The sequence below is a fragment of the Xenopus laevis genome, chromosome 5L (genome assembly GCF_017654675.1).
Source record: "Xenopus laevis strain J_2021 chromosome 5L, Xenopus_laevis_v10.1, whole genome shotgun sequence".
In the NCBI taxonomy this organism is placed as follows: Eukaryota; Metazoa; Chordata; class Amphibia; order Anura; family Pipidae; genus Xenopus; species Xenopus laevis.
In genome coordinates this window covers 55,835,205-55,861,828 of record NC_054379.1, presented here as the reverse complement: position 1 = coordinate 55,861,828, position 26,624 = coordinate 55,835,205, and the positions used below count along the sequence as shown (strand labels likewise).

General features: G+C 36.6%; 1 protein-coding gene across 3 annotated transcripts in view; it reads right to left on the bottom strand.

The window, feature by feature from the left end:
* pacrg.L (parkin co-regulated L homeolog) overlaps window positions 1-26,624 on the bottom strand; it is a 344,840-nt gene that overhangs the window by 153,092 nt on the left and 165,124 nt on the right. For all 3 annotated transcript variants that reach the window (XM_041562781.1, XM_018263101.2, XM_018263100.2), the window contains one exon: window positions 4,704-4,875. In XM_041562781.1, coding sequence (XP_041418715.1) covers window positions 4,704-4,875 — 172 coding nt within the window. The remainder of the gene's footprint in view (window positions 1-4,703; window positions 4,876-26,624) is intronic.

The following is a 26,624-nucleotide window of genomic DNA, read 5'->3' as shown; positions in this document are numbered from 1 at the left end:
TATCTGGGTAATTAAAATCCCCATTATCATTACTTTCCCCAAATTAGCAGACTTTTCTATTTGCATCAAGAGCTTATCCTCCTCCTCACATACATTAGGGGGTCTATAGCATATTCCTACAACTGGACTCTTTACAATAGGTGAAGAGCTCCACCAATAAGCCTTCTGCCACCTCATTTTCTAACATCACCTCTTCCTTTATATTAGCTTTTAAATCATGCCTAACAGACATACCCCTCCTCCTTTTCTATTGCCTCTGTCCCTCTGAAGTGTAGCCACTGATATTGACTGCCCAGACATGTGACTCATTTAGCCATGTTTCGGCCACACCAATAACATCATATTTTTCCTCCAGCACCAGCACCTCAAGTTCTCCTATTTTTCCCATTTTACCAGTCAGACTCCTTGCATTTGCAAACATACATTTAATACAGATACCATATTGAACATATGACATGTGGTCATCCCTGTCCTTAACAGTACCCCCCACCCAAATCTCCTCCCCGTTTTCCCTTCCTTTGCCCACTATCTCATGTAACCTGTCTTCCATGGAATCCTTTACTGAACCCTCCCCCACATGCCTAGTTTAAAATCTCCTCCAACCATCTAGCCATCTTCTCCACCAAACTGGCAGCACCTTCATTAAGGTGCTGCCCATCCCTAGCAAATAGCCTGTAATCGAGAAATTAGCCCAGTTCTCCAAAAAAACTTCCTACACCAATCTTTCAGCCAGGCATTAAATGCTCTAAGCTCCCGCTGTCTTCTTGGCATTGCTCATGACACAGGTACTATCTCTGAGAAAATTACCTTGGAAGTCCTCGCCCTCAACTTTACACCTTAGTTTTTTGAGGACTTCACCACCTCCTCTAACTTTGTCATTGTTTACCAAGACCACTGGGTCTTCCCCAGCCCCTCCCAATAATCTGTCCACTCATTCCACCACATACCGAACCCTAGCACCAAGCAAGCAGCAGACTGTTTGACATGAAGGGTCCTTATAACAGATTACTCTATCCATCCTTCTAGTATTCAGCCCCGTGTTACTTCTCCTCCCTCTAGTCGCGCACAGCAGGTCCTCTCTCTGCCGGGTCCAACTGATTCTATGCACAGACACTTGTGCCGCAGCCCAATGCGCATGCGCGCGTCATCATCAAAGTGGAAGGCACCAACTCACGCTCCCAGGAGGGGGGGGGGGCACTTTCAAACTTATACAAGAATTAAACAAACCCCAGAGGGGGTTGGGGCATGCAATTTTTTTTTGTAATGCTTTACAAAAGGCCATGGGATTTGGAAACTGAATTGTAAAAATTTAAGAAAAAAAAACTTCCCCATGAGAAGTGCACCCCCCCAGGGACTGCGCCCAAGGCGGCTGCCTACCCTGCCTACCCCTTGTTCTGGCCCTGTTTGTCCCATTATGTAACTTACAACTTTAAACCAGTAATTAATGTTAATCTAGTGTGATTTATAACAAAAGTAAATGGCTACCTGGTTACATTTTGATTTTGCAAAAGGCTAATTTGTAAAATGTTATTCCAGACTCTAAAGCTGCTTTTTTTAGCCTTAATGAAAGGTATTTTGTGTAAGAATCACAGGCTTACCTCTGAAAACTGAGACTCATTCAAGCCACTCTTAAAATGTCATAGGTTGATATGCAGTCCTTAACCCATTACCATGTGATTCAGTTATAAAACACTGATTATGCCTTTTTACTCTTTCATTTCTTCCTTCTTTTATTGCTACAAAGCAATGTATTTCAGATCCCTGAGGCGATGTAGAGAATTAAGCTGGACTCTGCTGAGAATTGTAAAAAGGCCTTTATTAGTCAAAGCCTTGAACTAACTAAAAGATGGATTGCGGTCCTGATGTTATAAAATGCTTCCTTGTGTGACTGTTATTTGTTCCCACAGTTTCTGCTGACACATCACTGGCCCCCACGAAGCCTGCCTATTCTTCCCGCATATTGGCTCTGGTATAGGTCTATTGAATTAAAAAGCGTAGATAAATCACAGTTACTTCTGTTAGGAGCTCTGACTACAGGAAGTCACCCTCTAAAGAGAGAAAGAAAGAGACAGACAGAGAGAGAGAGAGAGAGAGAGAGAGAGAGAGAGAGAGAGAGAGAGAGAGAGAGAGAGAGAGACAAAGTATGTGCTAACAGTTGAGTATGTTCTAGTCACTACATTCTGCTGGAATAACAATTTCAAGTATGTTTTTACCTGGATTTGGTGAATTAAAGCAAAGCTTTTGTTATTTAAACAAAACGGTGATAGGATAGTTGTTTCCCTATCTGTTTTAGAAATAGGAGTTACTATTTTTTTTTTCAAATACAAATGGATCATTAGTGTGTCACATGGACTAAATATTTTCCCTGCAGCAAACTCAGTGATGCTAATTGCTGTCTGGTGGTGTAATGTTGGTAAACAATGATGGTGTATTGAGCAGAATTTTTGCACTTTAGTAAATGACTGCATGTAACAATAGCAATAAATGTTAACATTTGTAGATGTATGATGGTTGGTCTATGATCTGTGTTACTATGTGCTTTTGAAAACTGTGGTAAGTATATTATAGATGTTTTGAGTGAACTATGCTTTTCCTCAGAACCCCTAACTTATAGGGGTATATTTATCAAAAAGTGAAGTTCGAGATCCCCACAGTCCACTAGAGTGAAATACCGCCACTCTCCATTCATTTCTATGGGATTTTAAAAGGCATAATTATCCATGGGTGAGCTTTTACCCTCTGATAAATACGACTTTATAAATCCCTTAGAAATGAATGGAGATAGGCTGTATTTCAACTCTAGAGGACTGTGGTGATCTCTAACTTCACTTTTTGATAAATATACCCCATAGTCTCAGTAGACTAGACTGCCCTTTTTTTCTACAGAATCATGCTGAGCTTTACTTCCGCTATGACAGCCTGACATGTCCCTTGATGTTGCAGATATATTTAAGAAGCTATGGCTGTTACTGGAGAAAAACTGTGCTCATATATTAGGCCACAAAGGTTCCTGATAATACAGCTATAGAAAACATTGCTTCTGCTTATGCATGTGGTGGAATCCATTTCCACTACTGATCCATCATCCATTGATCAAGCTTGGTTCCTTCTGGTTTCCTGGCTATTACTCTGTTTAAGATTTGAACTGTTTTTACCCTGCCCAACTTGACTCCTCTTGCTTGCTGCCTGCCTCAATCTCAGCCTGTCTGACCGCTGCCTTGTCTTCTCCCTGGTACTTCACTTATTAGATTGCACCGACCTCTCTCCATTACTCTGACATCTGTTCTCATCCCAGAATAGCTTTGTGACAGTGTGGGCTGCTTGTGGATCACTATCTACTACTGATCCCCTACTTGAGCTTAATAGTGTAATCAAGCTATGAAACGGATCAGTCTCAGGACCACTAACTTTTAAATCAGCTTACAAATTTGACCATTTCTTTTTTGGATATCTGTCTCCTTTGTCTCTTTTTATTAGTGACAAACCATGATGCACTACAATATTTTATTTGTTACTAAATTCCATCAAAAAGCAAAATGGACATTTGTAAATCAATTGAATCACGGCATGTTTGTCATGCAATTGTATCTAGCCAACATTTTTTTAATCTTTTTATTATGATTTTCTCTTATTTTTCGATACAATAAAATACAAATGTTCTGTACTTATACAAATAATATTCAGTAATCAAATGAAAGCATTTACTGTATATAGAAATGAAAAGAAAAGAGGAAAAGAAAAAAAACCAAGTACAGTAGAACAATTTGCATTTCTGAGTATCTATACAATTCAAAGGTAATAAACCATACAATAAAACTTTTCATTTTAACTTAACTTATTGGCCAACTCTTGCCAACATTTTTTTTATTTTACTTTTTATCCTTTTTTACAGGTAAGTTTCTGATAATGTGAGGTCCTCTGAAATTTTAAATTATAAGTGCTCATGCCAGTCCAAAGTTTACAATTTAATGGAGACCAAGGGAAATGCTGTTTTGTGCCATTTGCAAAACAATTTTGCAGTTGTTAATAATTTCATATACCATAATGAATACAATATAGCATTACAATAAAAACCAGTATGAAAGGTGGCACCATGGGGAAAATATTTCAAATGGAAGTTTTTCTTGAAATGTATTCAATAAAGTTTACATTGTGTTATATGAAAAGAGTACACCAGCTACATTTTCTGCAGAGGTCAGTAATATGTATTTCAGGTTGGCATTTGTTTATAAGTTGTGTTGATATGCATTCACTTTACTGGGTATTCATTATATAATAGTCAGGTCTACATGTGTACTGTCATTTCATAGGTAAATACTGTATAAGCTAACTGGTTTCATAGTTTCTAAGTAAAAAATTTGAAGAAACAAGCAAGTTATTCACGATGGATAGAAAAAAACATAGTTTGCAAAAAATGAATGTTTGCTATAGGTTCAAATCAAAATTAGCTAGGTTAATAAAAATACTGACCTTTGTACAATTATCTGTCTGGAGGAATGGATCTAAAAAGGGAGGTTGGGAATGGCAAGGATGCAAGCCTATATTATTTTGAATCTATACTGTTAATGCATAGATGCTTGGTCTAAATCAAGTTCCAAAAAAGCAGTTGCTTTTTCTCCTCAACTTTAAACTCAAGAGTAGTATCAAGTACAACAGAGCATTGATATACTTCACCACTCAATCTATTTTACCCACATACTTACTTTTTATTGGAATAATGAGCTGTGGAATGACAGGCAGGATCTTTGATCCCCCATGCTCTAACATGTCATGGACTCCTTGACGTGCAAAAAATTCATAGGGATGCATTGTCTCACAAAGCCCATCAAAGAACAGTGGCAGATAGTGATGGTAATCCAATTTCTCAATCTCCACCTGAAGAAGAAAATAAATAAAATAAATAAAATACAATGTAATCAAAATTAGCTTACAACACTACATGGCAGCGGCAATGCAGACAAAGAGTGTTCATGAAAAAATGTAAGAATGTTATATAAGAAATTTCAATGTTCCAGCAACAACCCTTACTTTCCCTTAGGAAGTTAACTCAACTGGGTTGTTACAGTCGCAGCAGTCAGTTTGTATTTTGTATATGAACAAGAAAATCGAAATAACATTCATATACTTATTTAGTTAAGTACCTGGATAATTTTTTTCTCAACAACAATAATGTTTTTCCAGCGATGTGCTTTTTTACTCTCATACAACATAGCTAATATTTGTGTTATATATTTGATATGATTAGTATAATTATGTTTAATAATGTTTATATAAACATGGCAGCATGCAAAGTTAAAAAAGTCCAGCTAATTTTGAAGGACAAACTGGAAAGCCAAGGATGGGTCAGCGTGATATTGTACTGCTTCATGTGAATTAAATATTGTCACACTTATTAACCTAACCTTGCGGAAAACTTAATTAGAAAGAACCATCTGCTAAAGGTATATTTTTATTTTACATGGAACCCTTCATAAAAATAAATATAAGCAAATTTAATACATAAATTGCCTAATGATTTTTTAAAAAAAACATTCCTAAGCTTGGTTCTTCTGCTTCTACTTTAATTTGAATTGTGAAGGTGAATTATATAAGGGTAGACTATGGAAAATTAATTTTAAAAGAACAATAAACATATTTAAAAAGTGATATGTGGGATATGAAGGAATAGTTTATTGTGTAAACACAACATTTATTATTTGATTAATTTTGAGCTGCCATGTTGATCCCAGAGGTCCCTTTTAAAAAAAGTATAGTGATATGTCTCAGGCAAGTACTTCTTAGCTAAGGACCCCTTATCTCCAGTAACCATGCTTTAGGCAAGGTGTTTACCATAATTCTACTGGAAAGTTGTAAGATGCAGTACTGCACTGTACGGAATTCTTTTCACATAGAAAATACTTAATTATGTTCTGCTCCCAAACAAAAGAAAAGACATGTTACAGCTGGAAGATATCATGCAAAAAGCCTATCAAACTGAAACAAAACTTGCACAAATAGCATTTTGGTTTCAATAAGTAATGCTAACTAATGCTAACTATTTTGCCACCATTTCGATACTTCATTACAGTACAGGTATATGTTTTTTATTATGTAGAACAATACATAAAAATTACCAGATAAATAATGCTTCAGTATACTAGCATGTAGTTTGGCTAAAGAGCTCTTTTACAATTCATACACCACTTACTGTATGTATGTACAATCTGTTTAAAATGATTTCTTTAATTATTTTGTACATATAATATTGGTACTTTATCCTCTCAACTTTAGTAAAACTTGATAAAATCACGAGTCTTTGCTTGAATTCTTGTATATATATATATATATATATATATATATATATATATATATATATATATATATATATATATATATACACAGACACACACAGGGGCGCTCCACCAATGAGGCGAGTTGAGCCACTCGCCTCAGGCAGCAGCGCCTGGTAACTAAGAGCTGAATTTCCGGTTTTCAACCCAGAAATTCGGCTCTTCTAGCGCAGAGAGCATCAAAAAAAAAAAAAAGCTATAGAAATTGAAAGTAATTGATGCGGATCTACTGTATTAAGTATCAAAAAAATCAAATGAGGTGATTGAACAATTAGTGGTACCTAAACCATACAGAACAATTGTGTTGGATCTTGCCCATGGTCATGTAATGGGGGGGTATTTGGGTGTTGAACAAAACTACTGAAAGAGTTTTGCAGAGGTTTTTTTGGCCTGTAGTGTATCAGCAGGTACAAGATTACTTTGGGTCCTGTCCTGTTTGCCAATGTAGTCCCCTAATCCTATTACCTATTATTGAAATACCCTTTGAGCCATGGCTCCGGTGGGCCCTTTGTTGAAATCTGCCTGTGGTCCCCAATATATTTTAGTTATCATGGACTATGCCACTATTTTTTTGCACAGCACTTCTGCTAAAACAATTGCCAAAGAATTGCTTCATGTGTTCAGTAGGGTTGGGATCCCTAAAGAAATCCTCACTGATCAGGAGCACCTTTTACTGTATGTCCAGAGTAACAAAGGAACTCTGTAAATTTTTTAAAATGGCCCAAAAGAAGGAGACCAATAGACAGGTGAATCGATGGTTCCTCACATTGCAGGACTACTGTTTCACAGTGAGACATAGGTCTGGGGCAGAGATGCACAATGTTGATGCACTGTCCTAGGTTTATTCCTGCTGGGCCTCAGTTGTTCCAACCACTGGGTTAAAACAAGAAGGGAGGTATGTGGTTAGATCACAACTAAGATTCCTGGGAAAGTCCAGGACAAAGCTTATTTATGTCCCAGGTTCCAAACAGAGTGGACTGCTAGTCCAGCCTGGGTGTTTTGTGTTTTCCTAAAGGCACCTGAGGTGGATATTTACAAAGACAGCTCAAGCCAGAGTGTTGAGCTCCAGTCTGGGGAAAAGACACAGGAAAGCTGCCTGTATGAGCTCACTGAGAGGACTGAAATCCCAACAAGGTTTGGGATTTTGTATTTTCCTGAATGTTCTCTGTTTTGGGGAAACAAGCGGTAGGCCTCCTCCTGATTAGTTAGGAAAACTGACCTGTGTTAGTTAGAAGCCCATTATATATATATATATATATATATATATATATATATATATATATATATATATATATATATATATACATACATACATACATACATACATACATACATTAAAACAGTTCAGACTTTTGTTATGTTCAGATTAAGTCAGAGAAATAGGGGGACATGAAATAGGAGAACACCTGAAAGGCAGAGGGAATTAGAGAGTAACCATAGATAACATAACATAACATTCAGTTTCTGAGTGAATTGTAATCAATGGGTTACTGGACTTTTTAAGAGGGGCTTCGATGATTTCTTGGACAGACATAATATCAAAGGCTATTGTGGGCTTATATAATTTATGTGAAAGTATGAAGGGATAGGTGTATGGATGCTGGGTTTTCATTTGGGGGGGTTGAACTTGTTGGACTTTGTCTTTTTTCATAATCCTATTGGGTGTATTAAATGTTTAAATTATTCTTTAGTAGACTTTGGGGGTTATTTACTAAAATCAGAATTGATCTCATATTTTATTTTCAAAAAAAACACAACCATACTTCCATGCTCGATTTGAACTTATTAATAAAATAACCGAAATTAATCATATTGCGGAAAAACTCGATAAAATCTAGCAAAAAACAGAATCACACTAATTTTTTGTCCTTTTTTTAGTTTTTTGAGTTTCGGATTTTCAGGCTAAACTCATCGAAGACCACGATGTACCTCTCCCATTGACTTATATAGGACCTCGACAGGTCTAAGATGGCAGTTTTTTGGATTCTGGGATATAATAAATCTCAAAAAAAATTAAAATTCAAGTTTTGTCCCAAAAAGCCCGGCCAGAAAAATTTAAGGTTTAATAAATAACCCCCAAAAAGTATGATGATCCAAATTATGGAAAGATCCCTTATTCAGAAAACTCCAGGTCCCAAGCATTCTGTACTTTATCAGCACTTAAGTATTATAAACGTTTGGGGGCGCAAATTTATTATTTTTTGCTTGTCACTAATGTATTAGCTGACACCTAACGAAAGTTACCCATGTGACGGTAGCATTGAGAAATTTCAGTGCAAAATATTTTCACGGTTGTGAAGGTGGGTGCTTTTGAAAACATATCCCTAATGCCAAGTTATCTGTTTTAATTATAGCTTTTACTACTGCCCTGACAGTGTTTACCATTGATTGCCACCATTTGCTCTTCCATATCTTTCATTTCTTCACCACAATCCTCCATTATGTTTCCCCCTAAGGATTCTTAATTTGTAAAGAGGATGTCTGTACTCAGCATTTGATTAAACCTCGAACATTTGTATTTAGCAAAGAATGTAACTAGATTGCTAAGAAAAATAAAGAGTAATGCCCCACAAACTATATCCATTTCCTTCAGGGTGTTTCATTAACATCAGCATTAAACAATATTGTTAACAGGCTACAATTGGATCTTAAATAAAAGCTTTTCATGAAACAGTCAATAGTTTCTTATAACGGGTAATTCAATTACATTTTCTATTTGAGCATGAACCATGCTGCAGAGGAAAGCTAACAGAAGGGAAAAGATAGTGCTAAAGACTAGAAAATGCTAAAAAAAAAACAAATGATAAAGTGGCAAACAGACATTCAAAATAGCACAATTGTTTATATAGCATTGAAATGAAACCATCACACTACTTATGGAAGCAAACAGCACACTTATAAGAAAACAAAGCATAACCTTAATCCATATTAAAAGAGCAGAAATGTATTGCCCTCCTTGATGGATTATGCTCTCATCTCTCTGTTTCACCCTCCAGCACTAAAGTAGTTAATTAAAATGAGCTGCTTACATAACCTTGAAAGGTCACTTTAAAGAATTACATATTACAGAAATTGGAAAATCTCGGAAATGAGGCCTTGAAACATTGCCAAATGCTCAATTTCTTAATTAAAAAAGTCCTCCATAAAGTGTCTGATACAAGATAAAATAGATGGCAGTTTAGAGGGAGAAATCACGTGGCATTGTATAATGGATTTCCTAGAAACGATGAAATAAATAATGAAAGCGCGAAGGGACTGTGGAGCGAGCATGCTGGCACGATTCCCTCCACGCAATAGGCTCACTCACAGGCAGTTCCGGGCGCAAAGGCATCTTCGCACCCCTCCTCTTCCGGTGCAGGACGTTTCCTGCACAGTTCTCCTGCTGCAGTCGGTCTCACACCAGAGCAGCATCCCTCCCTCCAGGTCCGGACTGAGAATTAAAATAGGCCCTGGAATTTCAGGTACACAGAGGCCCACATAGAGGCCCAAACAGCCCCACCAGCCCACTAAATACTTACTTTCAATGGGACCTTATAGCAGCCCCTCTGGCATTTGCCAGAACCCACAGATTGCCAGACAGGGCCTGCCTCCCTCCCTCCCTGGGTCTTGGAAGCTTGCATTGGAAGGTTTGATTGTATTGATTATTTATAAAAAAAAAAGATGCCAGCTTATGTACATGTATACATAATATGTATTGTTATTTGCATATGTAATTTGTTATAAGTGGGGTTTAATTTGTCAGTATGAATGTCACAGCTATCATCTATAATCTAATTTATATGTGTGTGTGTGTCTGTGTGCACATGTGGCAGGGGTCTTATTTTTTACCTAATTCATTTTGGATTTTTTTAAAGTTGTCTAGGGGCTGGGCCAGGGGTTTATATTTAAAAATAAAACCAAAATATAGGCACAGATGGTCAGCTAATGTATAAATAATATCTCTAATGTAATCATAGTAGTATGATTTACATTCAATTACATTGCTTGGAATAACAGTGTCTAGCATTAAAGGGGCTGTTCACCTTAAAATAGTTTATTCTTTTACTATGATGTATATATAGAGTGATATTCTGAAACAATTTGCACCCTGGTATTATTTATGCTCATTAGTTTGCAGTGACAGCAATCTGGTTTCTAAGGTCCAAATTACCCTAGCACCCATGTATTGATTAGACTAATACACTGGAATATGAATAGGGGAGGGCCCAAATAGAAAGATGAAAAGTAAAAAATAATTATTATATACTATGGGGCACATGTAGTAAGGTTCGAAGTGAATTCGAAGTGAATTTTCGAATTCAAAAACAGAATTTCTGAGTAATTTTTCGACCATCGAATAGGCCAAATTCGACTTTGACTTCGATTTGAATTGAAAATACTTTGAATATTCGACCATTCGAAAATCGAAGTACTGTCTCTTTAAAAAACATTGACTTCGACACTTCGCCACCTTAAACCTGCCGAATTGCTATGCTAGCCTATGGGGACTTCCTAGAACCCATAGCCAACATTTGGCTAACTTTTTAAAAGTCAAAGGTTTTTTTTGGAAAATCGTTCAATCGATCTATTAAATCGTTCGAATTGTTCGATTCTAACGATTTCTACGATCGATCGAACAATTTTAATTAGATCGAAAACTGCTAAATTTAATTAAAAAAAAACTTTGACTATCGAATTGTTTCAATTAGATGGTCGAATTTCGAAGTTTTAGCACTTCGAAATCCGACCCTTAGTAAATGTGCCCCTATGTGTAAGTACATTAGCTTATAGTACAATATACTATAGCTTTACATAGCTTTTGTTTTTAGAGCATTTGAAAGCTGGAAAGAGTCAGAAGAAAAAGGCAAATAATTTAGGGACTATAAAAAATAAATAATGAAGACCAATCGAAAAGTTGTTGCTTAAAATTAGACATTCTATAACATGCTAAAAGTTAACGTTAAGGTGAAACACCCCTTTAAAGAACTTTCATTAGTAAAGTAGCAAAATTGTGGCAAAAACTCATGGGTACAAAATGCCCATCTTCAAAGATATCACAAATGCAACCCTTTATAATATTAACCCTTAGGGCTCTGCTCCTTTTGCAGTACCACTCATGTTCCTTTCTGCTCTCTATCTCATTTAGTATTTTTTTATGAATTCTCTTTTATTTGATCATTTCTGACCATTTTCTTATCTACTCACTCTTGTACATTTATCAAGGGACCAAGAAAAGAAGAATGATGAGAAATAAGGATATGAGAAATTTATATAAAAAAAATCAATTGAGACAATTGCCCCTTGGGAAATGTTTGTACAGTTTAGTAAAGCTAGGCCATATTAAAATACATTTGTTATAGGAATGGGCATGGCATAGTGTGCAGTACTTGTGCAATGATGGAAAACAGCACTAGGTGCCAGGTCAGTATCAGTTCAAATGGTCATTAAAGAGACTGATACATGAGGAATGCACTGAAGAACTGTCTGAAGAGAGCAAATAATAGAACCTAATCTTGCCAGGAGTCAAACTGTTTCTCCTCTATGAACATTATACAGATTACATGTGAATTCTGATGCGTTAGTAAAATGTGTCGCTCACACATTCATCATATGTCTGTTTTTTAATGAATAAACAAGAGGGAGGTCGTACAGACGAAAAGCAAAGCCTGCTTCTTCCATCTGTTATTACTGTGAATATATTACGAAGTACAGGTACCCAGAAAGCTCTGAATTATGGAAAGGCCCATAGACTCAATTTTATCCAAATAACCCACATTTTTAAACATTATTTCCTTTTTGTTCTGTAGTAATAAAACAGTTCCTTGTACTTGATTTAAATTAAGATATCATTTATTCTTACTGGAAGCAACATATTATTCGGTTTATTTAATGTCTACATTATATTCTAGTAGACTTAAGGTATGAAGATCCAAATTAGGGAAAAATCAAGATCCCTTATCCAGGTCCAGAGCATTCTGAATAACAGGTCCTATACCTGTATTACGCTTCATACTGTAAATGCAACAGTTCAGATTTTAAATTTATTAATAAAGACAATACAAACAATGTAGTATGTGTATACAGTCTAATTATGTAGAAACCCGTTATCCAAAATCCACCCACTGGTGTAAAACTCCATGCCACTGCCCTCTGGTAAACGTCCATGTAAAGCTGAGACATTACTGATTAGCCGAGCTTCTGTGTTTGAAACAGATTCCATGTTTCCATGTTCTGTTTTAAGGGAACTGCATTTTGCTGAGCTCATTTTAATCAGCTGTCATCAGCTAGGCTGGTAAAATACCAGCTAGATTACAAACCTAAATATAAATAATTTTGTTACTAAATGGTGGGATTACTGTGTCACTACTGTTGTCTATAGAACCCTCAAATGCTTCAGAATTTTTTTTTGCAATTTCACTTGTGTATAACCTATGTTACAGTTGCACAGCTATTTAGCAGCTACAACTGTTGTACGACTGCTTATAGGATCAGTGTTTTTTTTATCAGCTCTACTCCACAGTCCCTAAATAGATGCAGGGGGATGCAATTCAGAGTTCAGCTTGAAAACATCTGCTTATATTTGTATGCATTGACACTGCACTGGCGAATTTGAAAGATATTGGGTTAGGGTCAGACTATAGGATGTAGCTAGACGTTACAAGGATTGGCCAAATAGATCAGGACATGGCCAAATATTTCCAAATTTTTTAATTGAGAATCTTGAGGAAAGCTTAGAATGCAAGTGCAAAGCTTGGACCCAGATCACTCTGAGTTCATTTGACAAAACTGACACAATGGGCCAGATTTAATTCAGTGAGAAAAAGTTATCATGTGAACTCATGGCTGATATTAATTTTGAGGAGAAAAAACTTTTCTCCTAATTCAGCGAGACAAGCTTTTTTGAATTGAATTGGATCTCAAATTTAATCTCTTCCATAAATTTCTCACTGCATTGAATCAACACATTAAAGCCAAATTGGAGTGAGTTCTATGTATGCATTTTCAGATTGGCAGTTCGAAGCATTCTGGATAACAGGTCCCATACCTGTACTTTGCTGTCCTTGCCTGCCTAAGGAGAGTATTCAGTAGCTAATGTCCTCACACTTGGCTGCATGGTGAAAAATGCAAAATAAAGTACAGCTTTATAAGGTGAAATGATCAAACCAGTTTAATTTATTTTCAGACTGCACATAATTATTCCCTAGATTTCCAGTTCTCATTTTGCAACAGGTTGTTTAAAAAATGGATTTCATTTTCCACTTAAGTAAGCAAAAGTATAGAGAGGACAGACAGTAGCTAACCTCTTGCTGATTTGAAGGACGACAGCTGAGCAAATATTACACTTTTCTCCCCCCCCCATACTTTTTTCAGTCCCAGTAAATGAAAACTTGTGTCTGAGATAGCAGCTGGTGTCCGTGTACTTTCACTGTCAACACCATTTTAACATATATTTATTTTACAGAGAGACGGAATCATTAGCATGTACAAATGAACAATGAATAACATTCTCATACCCTTTATATGACCAATGCTCATGGTATTTATAGATGTAGTGATTAAAGATATTTGTTAATAAAATATTTCTTTCCTGATCTTGAATGCTCATATAATATATTTAATACAAATGGCTCTGACCCTGTGAAATTCACTGAACTTTTTAAATTTAATAACTGTCTTTTAGAATTACAAGAAGTCACAGGTCCTAGTTCCCCAAACAGGATCTTGTACTTCATCAATTCCTTAATGCAGTCTAAATTATCATTTAACTCTGGATTTACCACCAACCTCATGAACAAACTAACTGCATCCATACACAATAAAAATACTGAATATTATGCTATCTGGTACCCTTGGAAATATTATATGAATATTTGGACTTGAGAGTATTCACAAATATTTCAAGGTTATCTTTTGCTAAACAAATCCTTTCAGGTACACAATTCTGTACTGGTATAAATGTTTTAATGTTAATATACCCGCAAAAAATAAATAGCTTAATTATTAGAACCCGGCATATTTCAAACTTTTTTTAATTTTAGTATGATATATGTACAAAGGTCCAGGGCCAGATGGTATTCATCCCAGTGAACTTAGCGAGCTTAGCTCTGTGATTGCCAAACCTCTTTACTTAATTTTTCAGGATTCATTGAGATCTGGCATAGTGCCGAGAGACTGGTGAATTGCTAATGTGGTGCCTCTATTCAAAAAAGGATCCCGTTCTCAGCCTCAAAATTCTAGTCCAGTTAGTCTGACGTCAGTGGTAGGAAAGCTTTTCGAAGGGTTAATAAAGGATAGGATACTGGAATAATAGCAAATCATAATACTATGAGTTTGTGCCAGCATGGTTTTATGCGTAATAGATCTTGCAGACTAACTTAATTTCTTTTTTTGAGAAGGTAAGTAGAGACCTCGATTCTGGGATGGCAGTGGATGTGATTTACTAGACTTTGCTAAAGCATTTGATACAGTGCCACACAAAAGATTACTGGTTAAATTAAGGAATGTTGGCCTGGAACATAGTATTTGTACCTGGATAGAGAACTGGCTAAAAGATTGACTAAAAAGAGTGGTGGTAAATGGAACATTTTCTAATTCGACCAGTGTTTATGTTGGAGTACCGCAGGGCTCTGTACTAGGTCCCTTGCTTTTCAACTTGGTTATTAATGACCTGGAGGTGGGCATTGAAAGTACTGTTTTTATTTTTGCAGATGATACTAAATTGTGCAGAACTATAGGTTCCATACAGAATGCTATCACTTTGCAGAGTGATTTGCCTAAGTTGGAAAACTGGGCAGCAAACTGGAAAATGAGGTTCAATGTTGATCAAGTTATACACTAAATGGCAGTGTGTTGGGAGTTTCCTTAAATGAGAAGGATATACAGGTTTTTGTAGATAACAAGTTGTCTAATTCTGGGCAGTGTCATTCTGTGGCTACTAAAGCAAATAAAGTTCTATCTTGCATAAAAAGGGCATTAACTCAAGGGATGAAAACATAATTATGCCTCTTTATAGGTTATATTTCGAAAAAAGGCTCTTGCGAGGGTAGACTGTCAAGGTTGGGATTGTTTTCTCTGGAAAAAAGGCGCTTGCAAGGGGACATGTACATTAGAGTACATTATAGACAAATAGCAGGGGAACTTTTTACCCATAAAGTGGATCACCATACCAGAGGCCACCCCTTTAGACTAGAAGAAAAGAGCTTTCATTTGAAGCAATGTAGGGGGTTCTTCACAGTCAGGACAGTAAGGTTGTGGAATGCACTGCCGGGTGTTGTTGTGATGGCTGATTCAGTTAATACCTTTAAGAATGGCTTGGATGATTTTTTGGACAGACATAATATCAAAGGCTATTGTAATACTAAGCTCTATAGTTAGTATAGGTATGGGTATATAGAATTTAATTAAAAGTAGGGAGGGGTATGTGTATGGAGGCTGGGTTTTCATTTGGAGGGGTTGAACTTGATGGACTTTGTCTTTTTTCAACCCAATTTAACTATGTAGCTATGTAACTATGTACATTCTACTTTAGACCTAAAACATGAAGACTTCTTGAAAGGTTATGGTTTACAGTAACTTTGCTTTGTCCCTATATAAAGTCGTATGAAAAAGTTTGGGAACTCTTAATTCTTTGGAGTTTTGTTTATCGTTGGCTGAGCTTTCAAAGTAGCAACTTCTTTTAAATATATAACATGCCTTATGGAAACAGTAGTATTTCAGCAGTGACAAAGTTTATTGGATTAAGGGAAAATATGCACTATGCATCATAACAAAATTAGACAGGTGTACACATTTGGGAACCCTAAAAGAGATATTACATTAATACACCTCCTACAGCCTTTGATTAGTGTCTGGATAGCGGTATTTTTGATCATTGGTCCATACAAAATCTCTCCAGTACAGTTAAATTTGATGACAGACATTCCAGAAGATAGTACTTCTCCCTCTGCATAAATGAAATGCCTTTGTAGATTTTGAAGTGTGTTTAGGGTCATTGTCTTGTTGAAATATCCAACCCCTGCGTAACTTCAACTTTGTGACTGATGCTTGAACATTAGCCTGAAGAATTTTTTGATATTTGGTTGAATCATCTGACCCTCAACTTTAACAAGGGCCCCAGTCCCTGAACTAGCCACACAGCCCCACAGTATGATGGAACCTCCACCAAATTTGATAGTAGGTAGCAGGTGTTTTTCTTGGAATGCAGTGTTCTTCTTCCGCCATTCAAAGCGCTTTTTGTTATTACCAAATAACTAAATTTTTGTCTCATCAATCCAAATCACTTTGTTCCAAAATGACTGAGGCTTGTCTAAATGAGCTTTTGCATACTCCCACACCTTGTGTATTACTCCCTTTAGAGTGTATGCTCTTTTGCATAGGGCCTTCCTCACCTTTTGTACCGGTATTGATTGTGATGTATGTAACTCCATATATTCCATGTATATAATTCATGTGATTTAGTTGTATAATCACATTTACTTTAGAGTGCTACGCAATATGTTGGCGCTATATAATTACATGTTAATAATAATAATAATAAAATAAAGCAACTGTTTGTGGCGTGAGTACAGAAAGGGCTTCTTTCCCATTACCCTGCCATACAGATGTTGTTTGTGCGAATTGCGCTGAATTGTAGAACGATGTACAGATACACCATCTGCAGCAAGATGTTCTTACAGGTCTTTGGAGGTGATCTTTGGGTTGTCTGTAACCATTCTCACAATCCTCCGCATACAGTATGCCACTCCTGTATTTTTCTGCCTGTCAGATCTGGATTTTACAGCAACTGTACCTGTGGCCTTCCATTTCCTGATTGCATTAAACCTCTAAGAGTTTTTGTAGCCTTCCCCTAAACCGTGATACTGAACAATGTTTGTTTTCAGATCTTTTTGAGAGTAGCTTTGAGGATCCCATGCTATCACTCTTCAGATGAGAGTCAAACAAAGCACAACTTGCAATTGGCCACCTTAAATACCTTTTATTATGGTTGGACACACCTGCCCATGAAGTTCAAGGCTTAACAAGCTAATCCAACTCTTGGGGGCCGATTCATCAAGGGTCGAATATCGAGGGTTAATTAACCCTCGATATTCGACTAGGAATTGAAATCCTTCGACTTCGAATATCGAAGTCGAAGGATTTAGCGCAAATGCTACGATCGTACGATCGAAGGATTATTCCTTCGATCGAACGATTAAATCCTTCGAATCAAACGATTCGAAGGATTTGAATCCAACGATCGAAGGAATATCCTTCGATCAAAAAAACTTAGGCAAGCCTATGGGGACCTTCCCCATAGGCTAACATAGACTTCGGTAGCTTTTATCTGCCGAACTAGGGGGTCGAAGTTTTTTTTAAAGAGACAGTACTTCGACTATCGAATGGTCGAACGATTTTTACTTCGAATCCTTCGATTCGAAGTCGTAGTCGTAGTCGAAGGTCGAAGTAGCCCATTCGATGGTCGAAGTAGCCCAAAAAACACTTCGAAATTCGAAGTTTTTTTACTTCGAATCCTTCACTCGAGCTTGATGAATCGGCCCGTTGGTGTTGCCAGTAATCAATATTGAGCAGTAACATGCATTCAAATTAGCAAAATTTTTGCACAGCAAGTTTTTCACATTTGATTTAATTTTATAAAACTGAATACTGCTTCACTAAAAATATTTGTTCAGAAAACACCCCAGTACTCAGATGTTCCTGGGAAATGAAAGACATACTGTACCACTGTTATCTTTTTTGTTGAAAGTGGAGTGGAGAGGTTCTTAATCTTTTTCATATGACTGTATATACAATACTTTGTTACTACCTTGTATTGTTAAATCTAACAATGTTTTGAAATAAACGTGGAATAAATAAAAAATACAATAACTACTAGTCAAATACTGCAGGTATGGGACATGTTATTCAGAATGCTCGGAACCTGAGGTGTTTCCATAGTTTGGCTCTCCATACCATAAGTCTACTAAAGAATCATTAAAAAGGAAATTATTTTTAAAAATGTGAGTTTTCTTCTAATGGAGTCCATGGAAGATTGCCTTCCCGCAATTCAGAGCTTTCTGGATAATGGATTTCAAGATAGCAGATCAATCCCTGTACTTGTATTTCTTGGGTTTAATCCCTGTTTAAAGATTTTAATATTTATAGTAAAAAAGGGAATCTATAATATGTGCAGCCTCATTAACTTTCCATTTTTCCTATGGCATTTTCTTTCATGTTATGATACATAAGCATGGCTGCACAATCTTGTACCTAACATCACACTAATCGAGCAAAGATAAAAAGGACAAGGCTCCTTTCAAATCCTTATTAAAATGTGTTTTAAGTTATAGTAATAAAAACCAGAAGAGAAAGAAACAACATGAAGTATGGATTGATAAACTGTAATGTTTATCCAATATTACAGACCATTTCCTCTAACTTATAAATTGCCATTTTGTCAAAAGAACAAATTAAATCTACACTTTAATTACAAAGAAAAATACAGCTGATATCCAATATCATGTAAATTTATGATATTTTATTTATTAAAGGAAAAATAACAAATAAAAAATCAAGTTTTTTTTTAATTTGAGTTTTTCTAATTCGAATTCGATTAAAGTTTTCAGGTCGATTCAATTTGTCCGAGCTAAGAAAATTCTATTTTATTACTAAATTTCGATTGAGTGAATTTAGAGTTTATGGGAGTTTTAAAAAACTCACATGAATTCGAAATTCGAACCTTGATAAATGTGCCTCCCAGCATCAGAGGGGGTCTGGTGGGGGACGCATTGCTAGTACAGTGAACTATTGTGTTCATTGCACCAACAGAGCAGAATTTACATGTTAAAAAATGTAAATAGGTCTCTTAAAGTTATCAGAGGTGGATTTTTGCAGCCCCTGGTAACTGCTCGCTCCATGCCGCCTAAGGGCAACGCCAGACGTGGCATTTTTACGTTGCATTTTTAAAAAAAGCTCAGTCGGGCGTAAATAAGCAGAAACTGCACTTCCACTGAAACTAATGGAAAACACACTATGGCAATTCTCACAGGGCGCTTGCAAGCTGGAATCCGCCACGGGATGCCAGTATTGGCGTTTTTTAGCAGAAATGCCAATACGTCAAGAAACTACCATACCAACTCTATGGGATCTGCAAGTTTGAAACCACACTTTACGTAAATAGCGTCTTTTAAATACGGCGTCCAAATTCTCGCGAGACAAATGACGCATATACGTTTTTGGAGCCGGTGACGTAATTACGTTGCGTATTGATGATCATTCCTTCTCCATTTTGCATGTAAATAGTTTTTCTATTTTCTTTTTCCAGCCAGCAGAATAATGGGGAACGAAAACAATGAGAAATGCATGTTGGGAAAAGAAACCTACGTGCTGAAAAACGCATGAAAAATGCATGTTGACAGTTGCGTGTGGTTTCAGTGGCGTATTTACGCCTGACGAAGCTTTTTTATAAACGTAACGTAAAAACGCCATGTCTGGCCTTGCCCTAAGGCAAGGTTCTCAACTTAAAATAGCAGTGCTATACAGAACTACTGTGAACGTCTTATACAGAATGTGAAGACTCATTCTGTAACACACAGCTAGCACTAATTGGCTCTTCCTAAGCTAAAATCTGTCATAGATCTGTGGGATTTCATAGGGGTAAAGTAGTTACAGACATTTGTATATATAACTAAATATGTATCAGTATGTTGATTAAAAGCAATGGAAGGAAATGTAAGTGTTTTTCATAAATCATGTTATTAATATTATTGCGATTGCTAGTGATGGGCGAATTTGCGCCATTTCGATTCGCCGGAAAATTTGCGAATATCGTGCGAAATTCTCGAAAAATTTGCGAAACGGCGCCCGCGTCTCGTTTTTGACGCCGGCATCCGTTTTTTTAAAAAAAATAAATTTTGACGCCGGCGAACGTTTTCCGTGAATTTTCGCGGGCGTTTCGCAAATTTATTCGCTGGCGGCGAATCGCGCAAATTCGCCGCAAATTCGCGCCAGGCGAATAAATTCGCCCATCGCTACCGATTGCCACTAAGAAGCAATATATACCGGCAACCTCAGATACAATCCCAGTGCTCTTATTATACAGGATGGGGTAACAACAGTTACTCTGCTTAGAGACTTGCTGAGAGAACTTTCTCAGCGATGACATCCAATAATTCACCACACTAAAATAAAAATATGACTAACACTTAAAGATCACATAAAGATCTGATCTGAAAAACAAACAGTAAACTATCTTTACAAGCAATTTCTAAGAGCTACAAATCAACACCTTTTTATAACAGGATATAAATATTACATTTTATACCTCACTATCATACATCACTATGTTCAGCGAAAGGTTGTACTTTTCTAATAATATTTTTTGATCCTTTAAAGGGGTTGTTCTCAGTGCTGGGCCTAGTCAGCCGGGCGCCCTAGGCAACCCGGCCGACTACGTCACCTCCCCACTTTTCATGCCGAGGAATGAAGACCCAAGGCAACTTAAGTGTGCATGCGCGAAAGAGCCGAGGACCGGTGAGTGCGCATGCGTTGAAGGACGGGAGTGCGCATGTGCACACTCACTGTTCAGAACTGCTGCAAGTTGAGGGAACATGGGTCCGAACAGGGGATGGTGTCAGAAGAGGAACGTGCCTGGTGCCCCTCTGCCTTTGTGCCCTAGACACATGCCTCTTCTACCTACCTCTAGTTCCGGCCATGGTTGTTCTCCTTCTAACACTTTTTTCAGTTCAGTTGGTTTCAGATAATTCATCAGAAATAAAGAATTTTTCCAACTACTTTCCATTTTTTTACTGTTTTTCCAAAATCTAAGTATAAAGTTTAATGTCCCCGTCTCTGGTGTTTTGGTCTGGCAGCTCAGTAATGCAGGTGCAGACTCTAAACTGTTAAAATTTTGCAACATAAAGTTGACAAAATTCTCAGCAGCATCTCTGGAGTATTAGCAACTATTGTATTAATTCTAACAGCTGCCTTTTATGAAACCCAGGGACATGCTCAGCAGGGACAAAGATAAGAAATGTATCAACTAAATGATCCATTTTAAAATATGACAAACAATATGAAGGGCTGCAGTTTGGTGGTGTGTGTGTGTGTGTGTGTGTGTGTGTGTGTGTGTGTGTGTGTGTGTGTGTGTGTGTGTGTGTGTGTGTGTGTGTGTGTGTGTGTGTGTGTGTGTGTGTGTGTGTGTGTGTGTGTGTGTGTGTGTGTGTGTGTGTGTGTGTGTGTGTGTGTGTGTGTGTGTGTGTGTGTGTGTGTGTGTGTGTGTGTGTGTGTGTGTGTGTGTGTGTGTGTGTGTGTGTGTGTGTGTGTGTTACCAGACATACAAACTCCATAAAAACACTGCTCTACTGTAAATTAAATAAAGACCCCACTGTTACAAGACACTCTTGTCAATCACTACACCAAACTCCTTTTCAATATTTCTCATACTAAAAATATATCACTACATGTCTATCTACTGGTCTACTAGACCAATATTTTTATATTAGTGTTGCTGTCTCTATCTCTTTATAATGTGTTTGTAATTCATTTTTATTCCTAAATACAGTAGCATTTATCAGTAGCAAAAATTTCTTTTAATTTTACATATCAGAAGCATTTTTTGACCAGAAACAAGGTCAGCTGAATGTTGACACACAACATTACTATCGTTATGCACAAGCTGTGTTTATTATTATTAAAAAACAGCTTAATTAATCCACAGAACAGCTGCTCAGTAGATTTGGCAAGAAGCTCATTTTGCCTCCGGATAACAATGTTCCCCTGAACTGGTGGTAGCTGAGAGTACTGCATAATTTGGGCCTTATTCCCAAAAACCTTGAGGCAATAACAGAAGGTAGGTGACCTGTAAGCAGAACTTCATCAAAAATAAAGGAAAGCTTTGGGGAATGCAATTAACAGCAAGTATCTGCTCTCATGATAAATAAGCAAGCATGTTTTGTTTTGCTATTTAGTTTTCATTATCTAAATAAGTAGGCTCTATTGGATGCAGATTCCAGTGATATTCTGACTTAGTCGTTTGGGCTTGCAAAGATCTGTGCACAATGGTTTTAAATGTTTTTCTAGAACTACTACTTTTTTTAAAATCTACTTGCATTTGTAACTTGAATGTCATGTTTATTACCAAGGCTTTATATTTTTGTAATATGTCTCAGGCTTTTCTATCACTGAGAGAGTTAGGGTCATGAGTTACAACAGTTCATTTTGCAAATGAAGGTGCTCTAATGAGATGCAATTTAAATAAGTGACATTTGGTAGATATCTTGAAAGTATATTACTGGAGCTGAATGCAGTTACATTTTACCATCAATATTTATTTAGCTGCCACATGCAAATTTTTCACCTGCCATCATCTGGGGGGGAAAAACAGTAAGCACATCTTTATTTCTAACATCTTTAATGTCACAGAGCTGAATATGTAAATAGAGCAATATTATACATTTTTTGTTAAAGGAGAACTAAATCTTAACTAAAGAAGTAGGCTAGAAATGCTGCTCAAAGCAGCCACAGCCTTTTAGGGCAGAGACACACACGAAGATTCTGGGAAATTAGTTGCCAGGCCACTAATCTAGCCAAGAAGCCTTCCCATCGGCTAGAATGTAAATCGCTGTTGGAGAGCACTTGGAGTGATTTGTTTTCCAAAGTCGCCCGAAGTTGCCTCACGGGTATATTAGTCGTCCAAGGAAGAGGCGTTAGTCGCCGAGCTACTAAATCTCCCCAAACCTTTGAGTGTGTCTCTGCCCTTAGCAGTTAAGATCTGTGTCTCTGAAGATGCCCCAGTAGCTCCCCATCTTCTTTTCTGCTGATTCACTGGACATGCTCTGCACTGCTGTCAGTTATTGAGCATAGGAACCGACTCAAAATATACAGTATACATGGAATTTACATGTAATAATATAAGGCTGATTAGTAAATAAAACAGCTAAATGATACATGGCAGCACAGAAACCAGTGCAACTATCATCAGAATTTAATAATCAGCCTTATAGCATCAGAAAATATTACAGGCTAACCTCATTTTTTGCTTGATATTTTACAACAACCCCTAAGCTTAGCTTCTCAACAGCTGCTCAGAGCATATTGAGCATGTTGCGGAAACTTTCCAAGATGGTGACCCATTGTAACAAGTTTGAAGTCCTGGATCATTGCTGCTATTGAGAAACTGAAACTTGATACTGGTGCAATAAGTGCAGTATATAAAATATGACATTTTAGCCATATTTATTTGTAGGGTTTAGTGGTCCTTTAACGATCAAATAAGCTTGATTTGACCCAGCGCCTGAATCTGCTCACTTGTAACTTTATGAAATTATCTGATCTGTGATGTATGTCCTGTTTAATATATGCAATACATTTTAACAAAGTCAATTATTGGCACTCTATTGTATTGTAAAAAAAACTGTGAAAAAACACCCTTTGACTTCAATTTTGCAAATTTTTCAGCAAACTGGACAGATTCACCTATCACTAGCACACTATAATTACCACAGCACATTAAAACTATTATACAATTCAATCAGTTTGCTCCTTTCAAATTCTTGTGTACCACTGGACCATGTATTTTAGAGAGGTTCATTAAAGATGTCCCAGGAACTACCACTTGAATGTAACTCACTAGTATGGTGGAGGGCCCATGTGCTCATCCCTAAGCTTACAGCATTGGAAGGCTGATAAACCAAGCAGTTTGTGGATTGAGCACACGTCAATGCATTCTCTGCTGCGTCAAATTGGTTTATTTTGACATGTTTCTAGTCTCACAAGTCTCCTTCCTTACACTGAAGACTAAAGACATGTTGTGCTAATAAACCAATCTTGTTGCAGCAGAGACCATATTGATTGGTGGCATTCCCCTAACTGCTTAATATACCTCAATTGAAATCCTTATGGTAAGAGAAGTGAAAATGTGGAGTCTCCAAGCGTGAAAAGTGTGAACATTTTGTGAAAATGTATTTTGGAGGCTGTTCAACCATATGGATATGGTTGACAGGCAATCCTAAAAATAACTGCCCTCCAAGTCTGTAAAATAAAAGTGCACTTATTGAAACAAAGGCATTTTGGAGGCTAATAAACTTTATGGATGTAGCTCAAAGGCATTTCAAAGGATAACTCCCCTCCAGGTCCATAAAATAAATTTAAGTTTATAGAAACATGTGCAATGGTCAGCCTTAAAGGAACAGTTCAGTGTAAAAATAAAAACTGGATGAATAGATAGGCTGTGCAAATAATATAATTAGTTAGCCAAAAATGTAATGTATAAAGGCTGGAGTGACTGGATGTATAACATAATAGCCAGAACACTACTTCCTGCTTTTCAGCTCTCTAGCTCTGAGATAGTCAGTGACTTGAAGGGGGGCCACATGGGACATACCTGTTCAGTGAGTTTGCAATTGATCCTCAGCATTCAGCTCAGATTCAAAAACAACAGTTATGACCCATGTGGCCCCCCTCAAGTAACTGATTGGTTACTGTTAGGTAACCAGGGTAACCAGTCAGTGTAAACCAAGAGAGAATAAAAGCAGGAAGTAGTGTTCTGGCTGTTATGTTAGACATCCAGTCACTCCAGCCTGTATATATTACATTGGCTAACTAATTATATTATTTGCACAGCCTATCTATTTATCCAGTTTTTATTTTTACACTGAACTGTTCCTTTAAGGCTGACCATTGCACATGTATATACTATACTATACTAACTATATTAGAAACATTTTTTATTTTGCACAGCCTATCTATTTACCCAGTTTTTATTTTTATACTGAACAATTCCTTTACGTATGTTGTGCCTAGCACGTAATTTAAATAAATGATCAAATGCATTTATACATTTTTTTTATTTCCATGTTTTGCTTGCCCTGGGAGATCATTTATTAAATACAGATAATGTAAATATTTTATAAATAGTGCATGTCACATAAGCTCACAGCAAAAATCAGAGGAGGTACAACATAAGGAGCTCATTGCTTGGACCTATTATAGGCCTGATGGCAAACTTGGCCCAGGCAGATGTTTTATGGGTGACATGAAGTGTTAAATAGAGTAAATCTAGATTATTTATGACAATAAGAAAGTACTGATGTTCTTTCCATACATAAATACATTTGTAAAGATGAAGAATGGGGAAAAAAAGCAACTGCTTTTCTCACCATAATGAAACCAGCTAGGTAATTTATATACAAATCAATAATAATCCTTTATATTCACTGCATACTAAACAGTGAAACGTGGGGGGCACAGACATATTGATTTGCATCTCTCCATATATAAAAGAAAACTAGACTTATTTTTATGAAATCAGAAACAGTATTATAATGGTCTGGGATTATCGTCTTGGTTTGCAATTAGCACCGATCCAACGAATGTGTTTTTTGTTCAGCTCTGGCTATTTTCTGCATACGCATGATGAGACAATGGAGGTATAATTGTGCTGGGCGTCACAGATCAAAAAAAGCTATTAAGCTTCATATTCCATCTGTAAAAAAGCCTTTATTTAAACTTTAATCTCTAATGATTTCTAGCTGGGCAAAGAAGCAGATAAAACAATTTTATATTCCAGAGAGAGATTATACGAAATAAATAAAATGATTTGACATCTACACTTATATTATTTAAATGGAGAATAAAACGTGAAAGGGGGTTTCATTCATAAAATGTTCTAGAAAATAATACAGAACAATGGAAATATTTATAGTAGATTTTTTTCCCTGGTAATGCCAATCAAATATTCTACATAACATTTCAACTTTGATCACAAGTAAATAGCAGTGTTTGCTCATATAAATATGACCACACACAGTTCACTGCCTTAGGTCCTAGCAAGCAGACAGTGGACTAACTGAAATTAGAGGCATGTCTGGAGGCTACTGATTCCCAATTCAAAATTTAGTACCTACAATCTCGTTAGCGTGCCACTGCCCATTACTTTTAAAATCACATCCATTCATATTCACCTTTCCTATAAGAAAATGATTTCATTTTCATGACAACTAATTATATCCATTTATTCTGTGCACTGAACGTCTGAACATTTACTAAAACAAAAGGCTGATTTACTAAAACAAATTTATCAAATTTTTTCAGAAAACAAAGTTGACCTCTCTTCCCCCCCTACCGTTCCATGAATTGAACTAATTTATCAACAATTTATCTTGAAAAAAATAGGAGCGAAAAAACATCACAGTAAAATTGAGCTTCAATTTGTATTGTACGATTGAGAATCCGATAACTCAATTTTATCAAATTTTCACAGCAAAAACATGATTTTTTTTAAAACTCCCACTTTTTGGATTATCCAGCACAGATCATGATGTCAAGAAACAACTTCAGGAA